The following is a 21,142-nucleotide window of genomic DNA, read 5'->3' as shown; positions in this document are numbered from 1 at the left end:
GTAGAGGCGGCGTTTAGGAGCACAGACGCGTTAGTGGAACATTCCTTCGGCAGCATTCCTCGGAGGCACCGGTTCTTATTATCAGGCGGCCCTATGAAAAGCTGAGGGGTCGACTGTGCTGCTCTGACCCCCCCCTCCCGGTGTCTACACTTGGTAATGGCAGAGAGCTGACCCTAATCAGCATAGAGACAGAGGGAGGAAAACCCAGGAGACGTATACCATATCTCTATTTGTATTCCCCATTTTGTGAGAGATTCTTTATACCCCGTTTTCTCTCATTTCCTGCCAAAGCCTCACATTTAAAAAAAAAGTGCTTACATATATAGCTGAGTGCAATGATGCATATATCTTCCTATTGATTTACCTGGCACCAATACATTCATGTCACAGTTGACAGTTGAGATGTTGACAAAAAAAAATGTATGAATCTTCCCCCCCCCACGCGTTAAAAGCAGGCATTCAACCCCTTGTGTCGACTCCCACACACACCGTTACATCAAAACACCCGTGGATCAGTTGCCTGGCTGCCTGTACGCACACACAAACACACACACAGAAGTAGGGATGCTGAAATGTGAGGGTAATTTACAGCCAAGATCTCCCCATCCCTTCAACCACTGACCTCAGCTCTGTGTGTTAAGTGTACAGTTATAATGTAGGAGTAAGCAGCATCAATCTCCATGTGTCTGTAATGCGATCATAACGACAGCAAATGAACTGCGCAGTACGCATGAGTCACATCTCCTGCGAATGCTCCTCTTTGCATGTACGTTTTTGCTCACACGACCCGTTTCTTGCTGCCTGTTTTCCCTCAGTGTGTGCGTGCTTGAAGGTGTGTGTCTGCATGTGTGAGACCCAGTAACACACTGGCCTTGTTTCTCACTGGGTCACAGTGCAAAGCAAGTCTGCGGAGTCCTGCTGGTGAAATCTTCAATCTGAGCGCAGCTTGACTCCACCGCCCATCCAAACACGCCGTGTCTGTTACTCGAGGAGCTGTCGCCCTCGCGCGACGTCACGTGCCGATGCTCTGCCGAGTGTGCGCATATGCACCTTCTCTTTGCGTCACTGCTCATTAGCTCACAGTGTATGAACACGCCAAAAACAAGTCCCCCTCGCCCCTTTCTACCTCCCTCTGTCACCCCCTCATGTCTTAAAAACACACACACATGCCTGCGCACACACACGTGCCTGTCTGGTGCTTGCATCGCACCATGAGCTGCCATTTGGCGAGAGCTGTCTTCTGGCAAGGAGCGGGAGGTCATAGTGTGAGTGAGTGAGAGTGTGTCAGTGTGATTGGAGGTGGGGTGGGGGTAAGAGGGCGAGTTGCTGGGTAGAAACCACTCGATTCTTGCACATGAGTGCCTGATGTAGTAGCGGCAGCTCCACACGTTGTGTCAGGGCAACCCCTTTCCTCTCCTCCTCCACCCAGCGACGCGCCGGGCCTGTGTTCATTCACTCTTTCAACCCTCTGTCTCGCCTGGCGTCGACATACAACTCTACCTGAGGGCTCACCTCTGCGTCTGCCGCACATCAAAACCTGCCTCACCCTCCTCTCTCTCACCTGCCTGTCTCCGCCTGACATACAGCTCACTCCTCGTATACAGTCGCGAGCAGATCTCTCGTGTAACCTCCCCACGCTTGAGTTCGGCTCACGGTTTCCATTGAAGAAAATCTCTCCCGAGGCATCTGGGGAAGGGCGGTGTACGTGCATGCCTGTGTAGATGTGTAGCGGAAGGGGCACGCTACACAAGGGTGTGGGGGGAAGTGTTGAAAACCCACAACAACAAAAACAACAACAACAACAACACTGTGAACAACTGGAAGACCCAAGAAAAGGAGAAACAGCATTCTTGGCATGCTGTGGTTTGACACTTTTATATATCCGGAGAGACAATTCGAGAGGAATGTTTCTTCTTAGACTGATGCCTCTGTTGTGTTGTTGTTGTTAAATGAATTACCATTATCAATTGTTTTTCATCTTCAGCACACACACACATACAAAAAAATGCAGATGCCAAAAAAAGCCCTTCTGCTGTTTGTGATCAAAGCCGTTCACGCGGTTGCTGATAATGTCTCGTTATTTCATTCCGGGTACGCGTTTTTCCTCATCGCTGATCAGTCTTAAGCGCTCTTGTTTTTTTTTTGTGCTCGATTTATTTATTCATGACTTTAATTCACCTTTTGCCGGTTAATTACGTGAGCGTGATTTCGGCAGTGGGATGGGGCTCATGGGTTTTTCAGGAATAAACAAGTTGCAATCAGCCGTAACAGCCATCACTGACGCGTCCAATCAGCATGATAGCATCAGAGAGACACGCAAGGCCAGTGTGTTATGTCTGGTACTTGGGCGGGGGTCCCTGCCGTAGGCTGCGCCCTCTTCCACCACCACCCGAACCCCCAGATGCCACAGAAGCGGTCAGCAGCGGTCATGGAGGAGACCCAATGCCCCAAGGTTCTCTATGCTCCCATCTTAACACTGGATTGGCTGCCACTGTTTTTCTGCCCCCACTGAGCTACTGGTGGGCTTTGGGGAAGGGTGAAATGGGGGCTTCCATCATAAGTCTTCCCCTTGTAGCCGTGGTAACAGCATCAGCAGCACGTGACTTTGTGTGGGGTGGTAGTCAGGGCTGTATAAAGGGTTAAGCACGCATGAGTAGGACCAAAGTAGGCCACAACAATAAGGGGGAAGGGAGGGGGGCTGTGCACTTTCACTGTACAGTAGGATTAAGGCGTTTGTGCACTGTATGTGTGCGTGTGTGCATGAGTATAGTGGACTGAGGGATAGATGGAAGACCCTGGCTCTTCTTAGGACGTGAACCGAAGGGTGAAGGGTTATTTGGGACGGATGTAGAGCCAAAGGTCGACTTGTGATCCTCAACGCTGAAAGTGATTAGCTCTAACTGTGCTGTACCACGCCACTTACACACACATAAACCACACACAAACACACACAGTGGCAGTGGCACAAACAGATTGCTTGTCCAATTCAAAAAACCCCTGGAGTAGCTACAGTCACTGCTTATGTAATAAGGTTGAATGAACAAAACAAAAACAAGCCACAGTATCATTAGTCCAATGCAGAGAAAGCAGGGCAGGATATCTCAAACACACACACACACACACACACACACACACACACACACACACACACACACACACACACACACACACACACGGACAGAGTCAAAACCAGACCTGCATTGTCTGACTTCCAGACACAGTGTGGTGGGGTCAGCCTCAGCTGTCTGTTTAAGATGGGGAGGAAGCTGAAGACACGCACACAAACACACACGTCTCCCAGCTGTTTGCACAGATTTCTATCTGTCAGGACACACCCTTTAAAAACACACACAGACCCATAAACACAACCTCCCAACCTCGACACTGTACACACAAACTGAGTTTTGTGCAGCTACATTAAAACAGACTGGACTAAAATTCATTTCTCCATCACCTCCCAAAAATAAAAGCGCGCAAAAATGCACAACGCCTAAATCCGTTAAGAATATTAAAAATAACGCTTGCACAATTGCCACTTCTCCTCTAGTAAGTAAACACATCTCAGCCTCGGATCTCTGTGTACCCATCAGAAGTTGTAAGCTGTTTAGAGGGCCCGGGCCTGCCACGGTAAGACAAACAGCCATGATGAGAGAGCGTGCAGGCGCTGGGAACGCCGTAATTAACACATGGCCTCAATCACGCATCCTGAATTCATTTCCACTCTCTGACTCACTCCTTCTTTGTCAGTTTGTCTCCCTTAACCCCAATCATTTTCCCTCTCAGTTTGTCCCTCTCTCTCTACCTCTCTGTCTCACACACACACAAACATACGGGTCTCTCTTCCCGCCTCCACATACAAACATACATAGAGCCAGACAGAATCTCGCACAACAAGCTGAGTGGAACCACCCACACATGCAGCCAGCAGACACCTACATGTGCTCGCACAGTGACACCAGCTCTTACACCCCTGTATTTATACCAGGATCTTGTTAAATGCACGGCAACCGCATCCCCCCTCCACCACAATCCACCAGCCTTCGATCCATCTATGCGTGAGACAGATGCAGTCAGTTATACCGCCAGGGTCTGAGCTCGGTGTCCTCGGTAACATCAAATTTGGGTCACACTCATTTGACACAAAGCCAGGGACATTTCTTCAAAGGTGGGAGGTGAATTAACAAATTCTTTCTGTTTTCGCGGTGTTAAATTGAAAAGCATTTCCAGACCCAAATCAGGAGTTACCTTTAACTGCTGCAGAGACAATACGCTGGCAACTCGTACATAAATCTTGTTCCCCCCGAGGCCACCTGACCAATTCACCTCACCTCCTCCCACTATAACTCACACACACAAACACACAAGTGCCACTAAAACAATACTTCAACCTTGCCCGCAAAGCGCACTTCACCTCGTGCACTTTGACGACTTTTGAGAAAATTCCATTTCGCCACACGCTCGTCCCCATCACTCTCCTCGCCTCTGCCTCCGCTCATAAACCTTTGACCTTAAGTCAAACTCCCAAGTAGCCTCGGAGCTCTTTCCATTTTCCATCATCCCACAATAACCCTTCCCACACCCCAGTCTTCCTAACGGCCCCGGAGGAAGTGTATTCTTGCTTCATATAAGAACGCATTCCTCACGTGCTTTGAGGCAACTTAAAAGTTGTTGTTTTTTCCTCGCTCTGTAAGTTTTGCCTGCATTCCCGGTCCCCTCTGCTGAAGTAAATTACTGGGAAAGTGATGGGATGAGTGATTGCGGGTTTTGGGCTGCTAACATGAAGGCGAAGGAGGCGCATGATGACAAAAAACCATTAACTTGAGTGTTTTTGAGAAGGGGAGCCTTACGTTTGATGAAACATGTCCCACACATAAACTGTAACAAAATGATGCACACTGTTTTGTTTTGTTTTTTGTTGTTGTTTGTTTTGCTTTTCATGTAATATAAAATATTGCTTGAATTGCCCAAAAATATCTGCAGGAAAAACAAGAAAATTAAGAAAAAACACGATGAACTGTGTGGCGTTGTTGACTTAATGTGGCACTAAACAGACCCAGCTTTAAGAACACAACCCGTTAATGCTTCCTTACCTGTTTTGAATATCTCGTAGCGCAAAGAGAAGCCGGCTCCCTGATGGGCGTAGTCAGAGACAAATCTGATTTGGAGGGATGGCCCAGATGAGATAATTGGCCCTGGGGCGATGTTGCTGCAGTGCCGCCCCAAAACATCGGCCGTCTCTGAAGTTCCATCGCGGATCTCTATGAAGTCGTATCTGAAAAGAATAAGAGAAATGAATTAGATTCTTTCCTGTTATGTTAAAATGTTCTCTTAAAAGCATTCCTTAAAAAAATCCTAGGATGCAGCATACTCAGAGTTTAATGCATCAGGAAGGGATTAAGAAAGGTAAAGAGATAAAAGGAGAAATGTAGAGGGGAGATAAATGTAGATAGTTATGGGGTTATGCAATCGGCACAGCTAATAAAAAACAGACAGGTGTGGATCTATTTACCGTCAGAGTTCAGCCTCAGGACAGAATACACAGAGCGAAATAGCACAACACAACTTCAAGACACAAATAAACATCTCTGCCACACCTCATATGTGCTGCTTCCCCTCAGCTGTATTCAATAAATTTAGCTCTTATGACCCAGTTCTGCTTGAGACAACAAGCTCAGATCCCTCTGACATCAGCTCGAGGTTAGCTCCCGCCATTTTACCAAATCTTGGATAACAGGAAAGAAAATGAAGAGAGGGCTGCGTTTGAGCAGAACGTAATTGAACAAGTGGCTGCAATCTGAGGGTGAAGACTGGGGCAAATGGATGGATTTGTTAATAAGAGGCGCAAAAATAGGCAGGAGCTCATGAAATAGTAAAACGGTGAAGGCTGGGGGGGATGATGACATTAAGGTGAAGGAGCAGAGAGTAAAATTGGTCCAAAGAAATGCACAGGCACCTTGCTTATTAGCTTACACATGCTTGAGCTCTTGGCTCATTTTGACCTTTGACTAGCTAACTGACCCTGAATGATAAAAGCAAATTCTCAACTGGCAGGCTACTACGCATGTGTGTGTGTGTGTGTGTGTGTGTGTGTGTGTGTGTGTGTGTGTGTGTGTGTGTGTGTGTGTGTGTGTGTGTGTGTGTGTGTGTGTGAAAAACACACACAAAGAGGCAGCCCAACCGATTGATCCAAAATTAACCCCGAGTGTCACTCCTGTGCCATTATTAGACATAAGCGGCGACACAGAGTCACAGAGTTCAGTCAAAAGAAGATTGTTATTTCCATCCGTCTGTCCTGGGAGCAACAAGACCCACCGCGATGATCATGTGGGGTATAGGATGAAAGAAGAAGCCGGCTTGGAGGTGGGTTGCAAAGTGGCTTGCAGATGCACCACAGCTGCAGGCTGATATTTAGTATCTGTTTCCCTTTAAGGAAAATACTACATGGATGGATTTTACAGCATCAAAGTTTTCCAAATTTCCACTTTTGCACTTGTTTTCCACAAGGACACAAAGTTTAATGCAGCTATGTAGCCTGTAAGAGATAACACACATAAAATATGGATGTAAAGATTTTTCATTGATATTCATGTAGGCAAAAAAAGTCTATGAATGGTAGACTAATTTGGTCTCCTTAGCTCCCTTAACGGCTAGCGAATACTACGCAGTGTATGAAAACACAGCCCTGCCTTGGACAGCCATCATTAAATTATATCATAGCTCTGCTGATATGATAAAGATGGAGCTAGTTCATGTTTTGGAGCTGAAAGTGAATCACCAGGTTTCAGGATAGTAATTTTGGGTTGTGTGAATACTGGAAGGTGTGGAAATCTCCGTGATTTTTGCTTGTTTCTAACTCAGTGCTGGATTACTGTTTTAAAGCAAGTTTCAATCATTTTCATCCAAATAGTGTCTGAGAGGAATCTGCACTTTTCTATCTCTTATATTCTCTTAAGCATGAGCTTGTTTTGCTGCTGTATGAGTACAAGATTTGTGTTGTTATTGCATTGCAAGTTGTTGCAACTGTGAATAATTTCCTTGTAATTTTATAATCTATCATGATACTCAATCGTGTTTCTCTCTACAAGTGTCTTTACCACACACACACACTAAACACAAAACACTGGGTTTCCCAATGTAGCTGACTGCATTGCTGCAGGCGTCCTGCAGCTACACCCTTCAAACATACAGGCATGCAAAACGCACTTGCTTCAATTAGTTTGTGTAACAAAGCTGTCACAAAACAACAGGGCTGCTGTTGTCTCGCTAATTAGCGTGACGGGTTGTTTGATGTTAAAAAATCGTCGCAGATGACTCCGGGTTTTGGAGCCGCCTTCAAACCCAGCATCTCGCCAATGTCCCGAACAGGTAAGCGCTTTCCCCCCCGCGACTTCTCTACAATGAAAAGCGTTCAGAAGAGATGAGACAAACCAATCAGCTCAAGGCTGTGTTTCTTTGTGGAATCTCAGCACTAAGACTGCTTTTGTGCTGCCTGCTTGGAATAAAACCTGGATTAAGTAGAGTCACTAAGCCTCTTTTTTGGCTATCGCATTCCTGCAGTGTATTGATTCCTATACAGAGCATTCAAGCTAAGACTGCTGATGGAGGGATAATCCCAACCATATTAATCTAGGTCAGAGTGGTACATGCACAGGTGAGGCTCGAAGTGTGAAAATGCTGCAATGAGCCTGCAATATCGCCACATGAAAGCATCTGACCAACAAAAAGAACGTACAGGACGAGGCGAGTTAATTAAACCAAAAAAAAAAAAAAAAGAGTACAAAGGACATGCACTTTGGGAAATAAAGGAATCTCAGGTTTGATTTGGCCTTGGGAAGATTTTCAGGTCATGGTTTCAGAGAATATTTTAAAGCCGAGATGAAGGTAAGAAGGTTTATATATGAGGCAAAGGAGGGTTTAACGAAAACAGTGCCAGAGTTGGATTAGGGGGGAACTGCAAGACACAGTTTCTGAAGCCTGATCCGTTTACTCTGGTCGCAGCCAGTTGATGGGTTTGTGGACTTGCAGCTTTTTCATTATGTTCATTTCAAGGCTAGTTGTTGGCTTCCGCAGAACTTTTCACACAGCTATGTTACCTACAGGAAGGTGTTTAGCTAAAACTGTACTGACACACCTGTTAGCTTGGTTGGATTGAGGTGCGATCACATTCATGCCACGAACAAACTGCTCTGGAGTTAATTTAGAACCCCACCAAGACCACCTCCTCCAAAGGGTCTCGGTTTTGGTCTGAACTTGAGTGGAATTACTGTGTCGACTTCTGCACAGGTGAACCAGAGTCTAATTTAAACCAACCAAACACGGCTGGTGTGAAAGCAGCCTTAGGCTAAATAGCATGATAGCCTGATATTGCTACACCTCCTGAACCGGTTTCAACAGTTTCACTCTCTCTGCCTCTCTCTTACCAATTTTTATTGTTATTTTTTTTAAAAATTCATAAATCTTAAAGTTTCAAAGGTGCACTGCGACATGTTTCAGTCTTCCTGCACGCTCCTCCAGTCTAAGCTTGTGATGACGACTGGGGCTCAAGCCAATCTGCACAAAAGAAGGCCTGAAGAGCTCTCCTCCTAGTAAGTAAAGAAGCTGTTGTCCAATACTCTTATACGTGTCTTGGTTGTAATCCTGCATTACAGAGGCGATCGTAGAGGCTTTAGTGGCAGGCTCCAACTGTGAGTCTGTGAGAGCCGCGGCCAACCCTTAAGTACGCCTGCTTAGGGCTGTTACTGACACATGCTTTAGGGAAAACACACACTCAAAACATGTGCCAACAAACACACAAAGACAGACGCGTACACAGACACATGCCGCATAGACAAGCACATGCGTGCGCGTACACAGTCGATGCTGCATCACCAACGCCGAGGATAAAAGGCCCGCGAAGGAGCTGAGAGCCTAATTAGGTTTTAATTGATTTTGGAGTGGGTCTCTATCCTTCCCTCCCCTCTCCCTCTCTCCTGTCGTGGATTAGCGTCAGTGAGTGAGTGTTCCTCAGATGTGATTATTGACCTGTTCGCTCAGCCTCTCCCCAGGCTCTGATGAATACTTGCATGAGGACCTGACGTGTGAGAGCCCACTGTCTGTCTCTCCCAAGCACACACTTGATTGCATTCCAGGACACTGCGCAGACACACACATAAATCATTTGCACATGCGCACTCGCACATCTGCGCCCATGAAGGTACGCATTAGCGCCGCATCCCGCTCTCTCACACACACACGGAAGCAGAAAGCCCCCATCCAGATCCAGATTCCTCTAGGAATTGTTTTGATTCAAACTCCGCCTTTCTGTCTGACACCATCCATCCTCAACTTTCCGTCTGTCTGGTGGTCTGTCTAGGTCTGCACGACCAGCCCTGTGTTAGGGAACCATTATGGGGGGCAGCAGTTTCGACCTCCCTCATTTCCCCTATAGAATATAGCTGGAACAGAGGGAGAAGGTTAAAGAAACTAAAAACCCTTAAAGGCCAGTAATTCTGCACCAGCCCAGACACGTCTTCTCTTCCTCTGATCTCATATATCACGACACCCCTGTGCCTTTCACACATTTTGCTGTTTGCTGGGGACCGGGGACATTTCCTGCAGGCAGCAGTGCCTCAGTACAACCAAACGCAGGCCCAAAGCGAGTATACATACACACCACACACAGCAGAAACTGTAAAAATAGGCTACAAAAAAATCGAGAAACCACTAAAGACGAAACTGGTACGAGCAGTACTGGTTTCTTTTAAGAGATGCCAAATTGGGTGCTGACGGTATCGTAAACAATGAAGCTGCTCTGGAAGATTACTATACATGATGACACTTTATCTAAATTACATCCTTTATGAGGTTTACGTAGCAAAGATTTATTTATTGTCACATATTTGACAATAATCAGTCCCATTAAACAATGCAAGCTGTGCTTGTATGGCACCTTTTGGCCTTACTAGAGGAGAGTAGTAGAATGAGCACTATTTATGTGAAGGGGCAGATTTAACAACCTACCTCGCGAAGAGTCGACGGTCCGCCGTATTCGCTATCATCGCCCATCATTTAGCAGGTGTTACTGTGAAATCTGGGAACTTCTCAAAGCCAACATTAATCTTGATGTGTTCATTTAGGCAGATCTTCTAAGCAGGAGCTTGTGGAGAGATATGAGGTTGCAAGCCTTTGTTAGGTGTTAAGTCTTTTTGCAGAGCACTGCTTGCTTATATATTTATAGGCCTTTTATGCCTCTGTGGCCTTACTAACCCTGCTAGTGGTCACTATGCAATAATGTGCAGTCAGTCCTGTCATTCCCCTTTAGGGATCTGCTATATACATTTACAGTCCTTGCTGGTACCATCCTCCTGCATCTTTTGTGAAATCAGCACATGAGTTCTCATCTAACCACCCTTCTGTAAAAGAGCTAGCTTTGTGTATGTGTTTCATTTAGTTTATTCTCAGTGCCTACACAAAGCATTCTCTGGGAACTTCAGCACTATGTAAGAGATCAACACGTAATTTGCCACGGGTGCGTCACTGTCTCCTTGATTTATTTTGTTTATGCTGGTAAAAGGGGAACAGCTGTTCTCGAGCATCAGGAAATCAAACTTGGCCGTACCCTCAGACACTCGGGGCCGTCGGCTGAAATGATTTCCCCCCTTCCTGTTGCCTGTGTTTCTCCACCCGTTTTTTCTCCTTCTCAGAGCTCACAGAAACCTCAAGACCCCCATCCAGTAAACAATGAGGCGCTGTCTTTGGCTTTCTTTCGTCCACCTCGCCGCGATTTACACAAGCAGAGGCAGAAATTAAGCAAAGGCACACACACCCAGATATTCACATATCTGAACACACACTCCCTCCCACCCGCAAAGGGGACTCTAATAAGCCATAAGTGCCTCTGAAATATTAACTAGATGCTGCGAGCGAAATCCCAGCAGATCCGCGGGGGCCTGCCATCTTCAATCTAGCCCCCTCCAAAAAACAAACAGCACTTCTCCTTCTCATCTCCTCATGCCTCGCCGCCCTCCCCCTTGCTGTCCATCACGAGTTCATGCTTACAGATGACTCGGGCCAAACCACTGACCACAGACCGTCTAGGCTCAGCCCCAGACCTTCTAGTGCAGCATCGATCGGAAGCATCAAACTATAAACGCTGTCTGCACTGAAGCCGTGACCCTGCTGACTCTCGCTGGACGCGTTTCACCTCTATCGAAGCATGTTGAACGTTGTGCTTTCCTCGCGCCGCGGCGTAGTTCATCAACTCTGATTACATTTGTGACAGATGAATACAGAGACAACAGTGCTGCAGCTGCACCGGGCTATCCTAATCACATGCTGGGTTTTTATGGTTAATTGTACCAGTTAGCCATTATATCATCATTAAATCCCGGCAGCTGTGTTGACTGCTGGACGCTGATGACCATGATTGTGTCCTAACTGTAGGCCAAATGCCAGATGTTGACAGATATGATCCTGGAACAACTCCCTCCTTTAGCCATGACCTCTGGGAGCTCGTCTGTCCTTCCTTTCATCCTCAGCCATCATCCTTCCCTTTCCCTTTTTGCGCCTTCTTTACTTTCCTTCCTCTCTGGCTATTGCTGATCATTTATAGATTTCCCATTACAAGCGGAATACAGACATTGATCCCACCCCTCCCTCGAGCTCTAGCAAAAAGGCGATATCATGCATAGAAACACAGAGCTGGTACGTGTGTTGGTGGCACTTCTCGCTGTGGCCAGACATGTCACAAGCCCCGGGGGGTGGGGATGGGTGTGGGGGGTGTCTAGCTGTGTGTCTGAAGAGTTATAAAGTTATATAATAAAATCTTTCCACCTCAGGCAGACTGCATTCAATAACAAATAACCAAATAAAAGTGAGAAAATAAAAACCGGGAAAAAGTGCAAGAAATGGATCTTCTTGAATGACTGTTTTTGTGTCTGTGTGTGTGTGTGTGTCTGTGTGTGCGCGTGCACCCACCCGTTTCAATGTTTAATTCAAGTGCATAAAAATAAAACACCTCCTTGGGCGGGAGCGAGAGGGAGAGAGGAAGAACAAAGGGAGAGATGGAGGGAAGGAAAAAATCGGAGGAGGGAGACGTCGAGAAAGAGAGCTGGAGAGAAACTCTCTCTCTCCCCTTCCTCGACTCCTGGTATATCACTAGGTAGCATCCTGGGGCTTGGTGATGGCAGATTGCATTAGAGATATGGGCCTGATATTTCATCTAGCCTTTATTACATTTAGTTCGCATCAATCGGCTGGCAGCCTGGAGGTAAGAGCTATTTGGCACATGGCCGGACTCCCCCTGAAATGAAATCCTGAATTAAAGTGCCACCTCAGACATGGAGCGCCTGCATAAGGCTCACGATTTGATTGCTGCAGTCGAGCCGGTGTTTGGCTTCGTTACATCGCACGAGTACTGACTGTTTGAACCCGCCGAGGGAAAATCACCAGCTGGCAGGGGATATTAGCGTTCAGAAGCCTTGCCTGAGCTGACCAAGCACTTTTCTCAGTTTTATAAAGGCCTAAAGTGCCTTGGTATGGGGTGGGGGTGGCGGTGGTGAGGTGATGACTGATGAGCACTTTTACACCGACAGGTTGCGTGCTTAATAGCGCACGTGCATGTGTGCTTTATAAGCATATCCAAAAACATATGTTCAGCCTTTCATGTGACCATTTTCCCCCCGTTTCCTGCGTGCTTCCATGATCAGCAGTCCAGACACCACAGCCCTGCGTCTTTCAGGTAACACCGCTTCGGTTTTCTGCTCTGCCATCTCTGTAATCCCACCTGTCACGCAGATTTTCAGCCCCGGCCGAGATACCGAGCCCTTCCCTCCTCCTGGAAAGCCCTCTGGCTCCCCTTGCCCTAACCTCGCAGAGAGGACCGTGAAAACATGCAAAAATCTCCTCTCTGCTCACTCTCTCACACCGCCATGCCTAATCATACAGGCAAGAAAAGGAAGCAACCCGTAACAGCGCTACAGGGCCTGGATCAATCCGTGTAAAAAAGAAAAAAAAAAGAAAAGCATAACACGGGATGGAGAGAGGAGGATTATCAAGCCCTATTTTGCTGTTTTCTGTGCCTTAAAGGGTTCTCTACAAAACACAGAAGGGCACACTGGTGTTCAAGGTGATGCATAAAAACATGTTGGCAATATTCCCTATTTCTTTCCAAACTGGGGGGTGGGGGTCACCAGAGGTGTGATGGATAGAGAGGGATGCTAACCGTGCAAACTTGCAAAACGTGCTTGCACAGTTACTCACTCATAAACGCCCACTCACACTCACACATTCATACATACAGGATGAAGGGAGACTGAGTGGGAGTGTGTGTTAGAGGGCACGCCGAGGCCTTGTCCCCTTCAGGCGTGTGTTAAAAAAAAAAGTTAAAAAAAACCCCATCCTAATAAGATTGTCTGTACCGAAGGGAAAAAAGAAGAAGTAGAAGAAGGGGGTATTTCAGTTTCTCTTCCTCCTCCCTCAGCCTCCTCCTGCCCTGCATGCCTTGGGCTGTGAGAAACTGCCTGACACACTGCTTATCAACAGCTGAGGCATCCCTCCCTCCCTCTCTACCAGTCCAGCAGGAAGTGCGGGCACGCCGCATTGCCGACACAGCGATGCTGGTGTCAAAGCGGAGAGGCGCTTTAGTGCAAAAAGATAATTACACAACAAAAAAACACGACGGAAACCTGGAGTTTCAAAGGCGGCGACATCAAAATAACATTTCAAGTTCAATGCCGTTGCGGCGCTACCGTGCGAAAAGAACCCGTCAAATATTACAAAACATTTTCCAACCAAAGCGGCCATTCATGCGCTCATGAAAGCAACGTTTTTTTTTATTTTGGTTTGGTTTTTCTTCCCTTCTCCCAGCCAGACAAAGCACTTTGTAGACGAACAATGCAAAAAATAAATAAAATAAATGCAAAAAAACCCCATTATTAATTCTTCAATTTACCGAGTGGAGAAGAGAGAGAAAGTGCACTGATAAACTGACCAAATGGACTCATCGTTTGACCAAAATTGGTTGTATATAAAACTGAATTAAACAGTAGAGACTGGGAGCTTTTTCCACCCTCCCGCTACTGTCTTCCTCTGAGGTCATAGACAATAGAAGACCATATGATTTGGATTATTTATGTCTCTGAGAAAGGAAACTGACCAACTCGCTCATATCGAGATAAACAGCTGGGTCTCATTCCCTTCTATTACTTCTTAAAGCCTCCCCTGTTTATTCTCTCTCGGCCCACCCTCCAATCTCTGACTTCAAAATACATCATGATTCATTTTCTTACATCCTATCTTATCATTCTGTCTTTACTGCCCAAAAGCAGACGCCGACTTCCAAATATTGCTTGGCATTTGATTATCAGATGGAGGGGGGATTAGAGCTTTATAGTCTGGGTAATGCTGGCTGATGCCTTCAAAAGTAAATTTCAAATTTTTACATCTGTCAAAAATCTTCCCGAGTAGTCTGCTGTTCTTCAGAAGGTTAAAAACCTCACCTTATATGGTTCTTAGCAGGATAAAACACAAATACATCCTGGCTGACAACGCTTGTTTTTTAAAGCTTAACCAGCGGAAATAACACAGGAACTTATTATTAAACTATCTGAATCATTCTTTCCATTTGGGTTTTATTGTTTTATTGCGACCTGTTTTTCCTCGTCTGTATTCAAGAGTGTGTGAAAGAAGCAGAAAACCTTGGGATGTGGAAATGAGCAGCATTTCCTGTCCTCTAAAACACAGAGGGTTGATATTGCAGCTGATGTGCCCTTGAGCAAGGAATTTAACCCCCATAACTGCCTGGGAGACGGCGACTAGCATCCAGGACAAAATGAGTTTAATGGTTATGTGCTTCTACATGGAGCTTATGTGCTTTCCATTTTCTGAATAAATAATTATGTCAGAAAATATAAAAAGAAAACCACAGTCTACCTAATGGTTTGCTATTCACAGGAAGCCTGCAATCTGCAATTAAAATTTCCTTTGCGATTGACCTGTTGTGGTCAAAATGTGGATTACGTTTCAGCAGCCTGGAATTGGGCCAAACCACCCGGCACTGAATTATAACAGTATGTAAAAATCTGTGCGCCTCAACTGGAAATTACTTGTTTGAGATACGGATGCTTTCGCAGCATACTAATGAACGTGTCAACATGAATCATCATTCAGCCACAATAATAGCACACCATCTTACTGGTGAAGCCAATTTTCCCCTGACAGAAAAGAGTGGGTTTTATGGACTGCACCATTATGACCCGAATCCAGCTCCTTCCCCCCTCCCCGGCCTTCCCGTCTTACTTGCAGTCGAGCCTCTCGATCTCAAAGTGGGGGTTGAAGTTGAGGACGATGCGCTGCGAGGGCTCTGGCGCCGTGATGATCCAGTGGCAGTTCTGGTGTGGGGGGTACTCCAGAGGATAGCCAGGGGAGGTGATATAACCGGCCTCGCTGGCATCTAGCAAACCTCCGCACTCCGGCGCTGTGTAAGAGACAGAAAGGTGAGTTAGAAGGTGCTGGGAGGTACTGACTATAAAGCAGGCGAAGAGGAGCGGTTAAAAATGTTTTATGCATGTTTTTATTTTAAACATAATTTGATGCATTTCTACACAGCGTCATTTGCAGGGGCAGACTCATTTAAAGCACTGAAAAATAATAAATAAATAATAAAAAAGATTGAGGAAATGATGCGCTCCCCTAGTGCAGCATCTCAGTGGGCGCCCCTTCATTTACCTTGCTTCTCTATATGAAGATGTGATGAGCAACAAATGAACAGTAAAACAAAAGAAAGCAATTTAGGCTGTCAGTTAGGAGGAAATTGGAAAAACTTCTCCATTGTGGATTCTCAATGCAAGCAGCGCCACATGGGTAAGCTATTAAAACAATAAAAGATCATTACTGTTGCATTTGGTGAAAGCGCGCGCACACACACACACAGAGAAACACACCGAGCCTTTTTCACCCTCTTCCACACCCAGGCTCTTATCTCCCTACTCCCCCATAGGGAGCGTTCTCCAAGTGTAATTGTTGCTCCTGCAAGCCAATCTGCAAACATTAGGACACATTCCCTGATCCTATCACGCTCTCCCAGGAACAATAGCTTGCCAATAGCGTAGCTCTGCAGGCTTAGACAGGAAGTGACACGCAGACGGCCTGTCTAGCTAGGTTCTGGGGTTCACCCCTACTCTGTAATGAAAAGCTAACGCGCTAACAAAAGACCCCATTCTCTGATTTCGCCCCGTGAGCCACGGCGGCTCTCGCTCTCTCCGTTATCTCCCACAAACATGCTAAACACATAAACTCACATGCACATACAAAAGAAACATATATGAGTATTCTGCACACATCCACGCACAAAGCCCGGCAGCCTTGTGCATATTGGTTCTTTATTAATCTTACTCTGCAACAGATTTGAGATATTATCAATTTTAGAGAAAAAAAAAAAAACAGGGGCACCACGACAACAGCAGGAGCTAGCTTAGCTCAGATGGTCCCAACCTTTTTCATTTGATGTACCACCACAGCTCTAAGATTAATCCAAACTGCTTTCATCCACAATGGTTCTAATGTTTTATTTTATGATTACTGATCAATTTTACCTGTTAAATCTTTTAAAATTCTGTTTGGATAGCATAGTGCTAGCTAACAACTTTAGCTTTTCACCATACTTTTAGCTAACATTTTTATCCATTGTTTTAACTTCCTATTGTAACACTTTGTACATACATTTTACTTTTATTTAACTTCATGTTTGCTTTTACTTCTAACGATAATCTTTCATATTTACTTATCTATTTTCTGTGTTGATTTTTACCGGTTACCCATTACTTTAAGAAGTTACTGCTCGGGTCGGTTCAATTCTTACTCTTTTTGGATTTTCTTATTAGTTGAGCTAATCTTTTCATGTGCCTGCTGGTTATGGAGAGAAGCACCAAAGACATAATCAAAGAGAGACGTTCAGATAGTGAAAAGAGACAAAGAATCCTAAATTGAAATCTATGGAAGAACCGCAGAAGTATATCTTCCAAGGGATAGAAAAAAAATAGACTAGGATAGACTCTTTAAAAATGTATTTTAGGGAAAAGTCATGACTTGTTAAGCGTTTCTTTAAGATTTGACTGATTCTTTCCATTCAGTTCTTTTTGTCCTGGTGAAAGTTAATTTAGATAATTCTTCTAGAAGGACCTGAAGTACACTCTGGGCTAACTGTATCCCTGTTTGGCAATCCCTTGTTTAGCTTATGTTTGCTGATCCTCCAGTGAGATCTTTAATAACCAACACGATTTTGAACGCAACAACAGACAAATCCTGTTTCACTACAGTAGCGGACGTTCATAGGAATACATATGAGGAAGGAAAGGAGCTGAGACAGGAACATGAATCATATGGCATTAACAATGTGTCACTAAACGTTGGCCTTAACCACTCAGCTACTGGAATGAATCCATTATTGACATAAATGGGTTGATATTTTTGCCTGTTTCTTTCAAATTTCTGTGAAAGCACCAATAAAGGAAACAGAAGGAAAGATAAGGGGGGAAAAAAACAGCACCAAAGGCTTGAAGTGTAATAGACCCTTCAAGTGTTGACATTTCCACCGCCTATTGTGCTTAAAAGGCACACTTAGATTCTCTGACATTTGATAGAGCTGCGATGGCTTCCTTACTTTGTTACTGGAGAGGAGCAACGCCCACGCTCACATCAGGCACACGCACACACACAGAGCTGCCGGTGATTTCATGGGAGCGCATGACTCCAGCCGCCCACATTGCGTACGCACAGATACAAACTACTGCACAAATATACACACACGCAATTTTAGCCATAAGTGCACACATGAATACATGCTTTAACGCACGCCCACGCGTTTAGGTGCACGTATAAATACACGGAAACACAGAGAGCCACTGCACAATGTTCAAAGGACCACCCACACACACACACAAACTCACTTCCAAAAACACGCAGAGGGCCTGTCAATCACAGGAGGGAGGAAAAAAATCACTAACTGAAATTTTTCAAAAAGATAGCAGGGATAGGAAAGAATGACAAAGACAGACAGAAAGACCGAGACACACACAAACACACACATAGACACACACATGCACAGACATCTCTTTATCTGCCGCGGCTGTGCAGACAGACAGTCATTGTTGGGAAGCCTATGGAGGGGACGGTGTGCAAGAGGCTATCAGCGTGCAGAGCCTCGGCAGATTAAGTCGTTTGGGGAGAATCCTGCAGCCTCAACACTTTTTTTCCTCTGAGCTGCCCATTCAGTGGCCTCCAAAGGAGGATGAAGAGGAGGGATGCAGGAGAAATGACAGAATGAGTGGGAAGAGAAGGGGGGATGAAAGGATTACAGTAGGAAAGGAAAATGGGAGATGTGACAGAGAAGATGAGGGTGAAGAAAGAGGATGAAGAAGAGCAGAGGGTTGTGAGGAAGGGTGAAGGATTGATGGCGAGGCGATGGATAAAACACGGATTGAGAAAGAAGGGGAAAGATTGATCGGAGGGGGGGTGAAGGCGGCAGGCTGGGTTGATTCATGATGGGCGGTGGTGAGCACATAGGTGGGAAGAGCGAGGGAGAGGAGTGACAGGCGCGGGGAGAGGGAGGAGGCGACAAAAGGTGATGAGGAAGGGGAAAAAAATACAGGCAGCCGAGGAGGAGAGAGAAAAGATGGAGAAAGGAGCGGGTGCGTGTGTGCAGCGCAAAAGAGCCTGACGAGCCTCATTAAGACATGCCTGCTATCCGGTGCTGTCCTGCAGATCCCGACCCCCAGGGGGAAACCTCTGTCAGTCACCTCTCACACACACACACACACACATGCACTGGCAAACATGCGTGTGTGCAGTTTGGTGGGTGTTTGTTTGCGGCTGATGAGAAAAAAATTAAATAGAAGAAGGAAAGTGACAGATGTGTGTGTATTCTCTTCTAATTTTTTGAATAGCTCGCCATTATGAGGATGCTTATATGGTACAAATGTGTGTGTGTTTCACTTTAAAGCAGAATGTTTGGGTGTGAACAGAACTTGTGGTGCTGGATGAGTAACAGAGGGGAAGCACTCAGGAGCTGCCAGCGAGCTCCACGAATTACACTGTCTCTTCTACTAGAGCAGCCCATCTGTCTGCACACAAACACTCACACACAAAGTGCTGCATATGTCCCTACCATGCATGGACCAAGGCCCTATTACAATGAACAATGCCACTTTTATGCATGTGTGAGTCTTAAGAGTATGTTTGCAGAGCTGCGTTTTGAGTGGATGGAACTGAAATCCAAAAGACATAAAGCACAGCGCAGACTGTATCAATGAAATTAATTAATGACTTTTGTGTGAGTGTGAGCGCGCATTTCTTTTTTAGTCGCTCCTGAGACGTCTTCGCACCCAATGCGATTGCCTTTATCTTCATTATCTGAGAAAATGTGCATACGTCTGCATGTCTTAGCTCAGGTTTCTGCAGCATGTGTGAGTTCGGCTGCACGTCCCGCCGCTCTTATTTCTATTAGCTGCCTTATCGGGGAGGCACGGCGTCACGCTCTGGGATAAGCCGCGAGTGCGAGGAGAGGCGCTGATAAATCCCTCCATCATTCCTAGTGTCTCTCGTCCCGTCCCTTGCACCTGCTCCCTCCCCGCTTCCCCACCTTAATTAAAAAGTGCTATCACCCAGAGTGAGGGAATACGAGGGGAGTGAGTGGGCAGCACTCATGCATTCAGACATTCAGAGAAGAGCATGGGGTTGTCTCTCTGACTGCTTTTAATCTCACCCATTCGACACTAGGCTGGGCCAAAGGAGGGAGGGAGATGAAGAGGTGGGGACCTGCTTTAAGACCTTTTAGGTCAAACCAGTGTGCGCCTCAGCAGCAGGGAGCGTGGCCCACCCAGTCATAGATGGTTGAGTTTAGTCAATATGCTGGTTTCAAATGTTTCTTGTTGCCGTATTCAAAATAAAAGCGTTAAGAGAGAGAGACTCATGCTTTCTCTCGCCAGGTACTCCGACTTCCCCCCTCAGTCAAAAGACACATGTTAGGCTAATCGGTGAGTCCAAATTGGCCATGGATGTGATGCAGGTAAAGTGTACAGGTGTATGCATGCAAGGAAACAGCAAGATTGTTAATAGACCAGAAATATAAAAATAATGAGACAAGAACTGTTGCACTTCTATCATCCAGCTGGTTCTTTATTTCTTATTCCACGTTCATATTAGTTTAATTAACCAATAACTTTATTTCAGAAAGACATTTGAGACTCATTTCACTTTTTTTATGCTCTGTTCTTGTCGTCGTTTCCTTTCAGATTGAGGAGTCTGTAGAAATAAACCTGAGGATTACAGTTTAACGCCTTTATTCATTCCCTGCATTCTGATTGGACGCCCATAACATTTTCTTGTTCCTGTCAGGGGGGGCTGTGTCTGTGCTTGTGAACATAAAACAAGCATAGAAATCTCTCCCCTCACTTACACAACGCTGCGTCAAATTTACATCTAAAATCAAATACGCTGTAGCTAAACGACGGCGTTCCGCTGAAAGCTGAGCCTGATTTCAGTGGTCACTAGCATGCATTGATGCTTAGGTGGATTTGAGCTTGTGAAACCTGACCAAAAGCAAATAACAGTCGGCTCCAAGAAACGCAACAGTTGCTGACAATGGCTTTTTTGTTAAACACTGTTAACTGTGTTTAAAGGGGGATTATTTCTTTTAAGAACTAACAAAAGCCACATCAAAAGCAGATAATATCCCCAAATCCTCTTTGCCTCCCTTTTCTTTCTCCTTCTCTACTCCTCCCTCCCTAACAGGATAAGTGCCCCACGTTAATCAGCTAAATGCACAGCGCTGGCCATTCCGATCAATGGATCAATGGATCAATCGAGTAAACAGATGGTCACTGGTGCCTTCAGCAGGAGGTGGGTGGAGGGGGGGGGGGGGGGGGTAATGGTGTGGGCCTAATCCTAAACGCTACCTGGCTACTGTATCACGTCTCCTTCTCCCCCCACCGGTGCACCCCCTCGGCTCTGCGCGCCAGTGTCAAACCTGCACCACCGAAGCACTTTTCACAAAAGATTTTCCCCGTCTAAGGTGGAGCGAGCCTACATCAGCAAGGGAAAGCTGTGAAGAATTGAGCTTTGCTGCAGGAGTCTTGGTGATTTGTTAGCACCCTCTACCCCCCACCTT

At 45.8% G+C, this 21,142-nt stretch overlaps 1 protein-coding gene across 2 annotated transcripts in view; it reads right to left on the bottom strand.

Annotated features, from left to right (window-relative positions):
- nrp2a (neuropilin 2a) overlaps window positions 1–21,142 on the bottom strand; it is a 64,653-nt gene that overhangs the window by 39,277 nt on the left and 4,234 nt on the right. For both annotated transcript variants that reach the window (XM_085398524.1, XM_085398523.1), the window contains exons 2-3: window positions 15,277–15,454; window positions 5,091–5,272 (exon numbers count right to left, since the gene is read on the bottom strand). In XM_085398524.1, the coding sequence (XP_085254650.1) occupies window positions 5,091–5,272; window positions 15,277–15,454 (360 nt within the window). The remainder of the gene's footprint in view (window positions 1–5,090; window positions 5,273–15,276; window positions 15,455–21,142) is intronic.

Source organism: Rhamphochromis longiceps, linkage group LG23, assembly GCF_057381845.1.
Source record: "Rhamphochromis longiceps isolate RC_006_pf linkage group LG23, R_longiceps_female_GT1.1, whole genome shotgun sequence".
NCBI classification, from domain to species: Eukaryota; Metazoa; Chordata; class Actinopteri; order Cichliformes; family Cichlidae; genus Rhamphochromis; species Rhamphochromis longiceps.
Note: the sequence above shows the minus strand (reverse complement) of the source record. Positions and strands in the feature narration are given on the sequence as shown.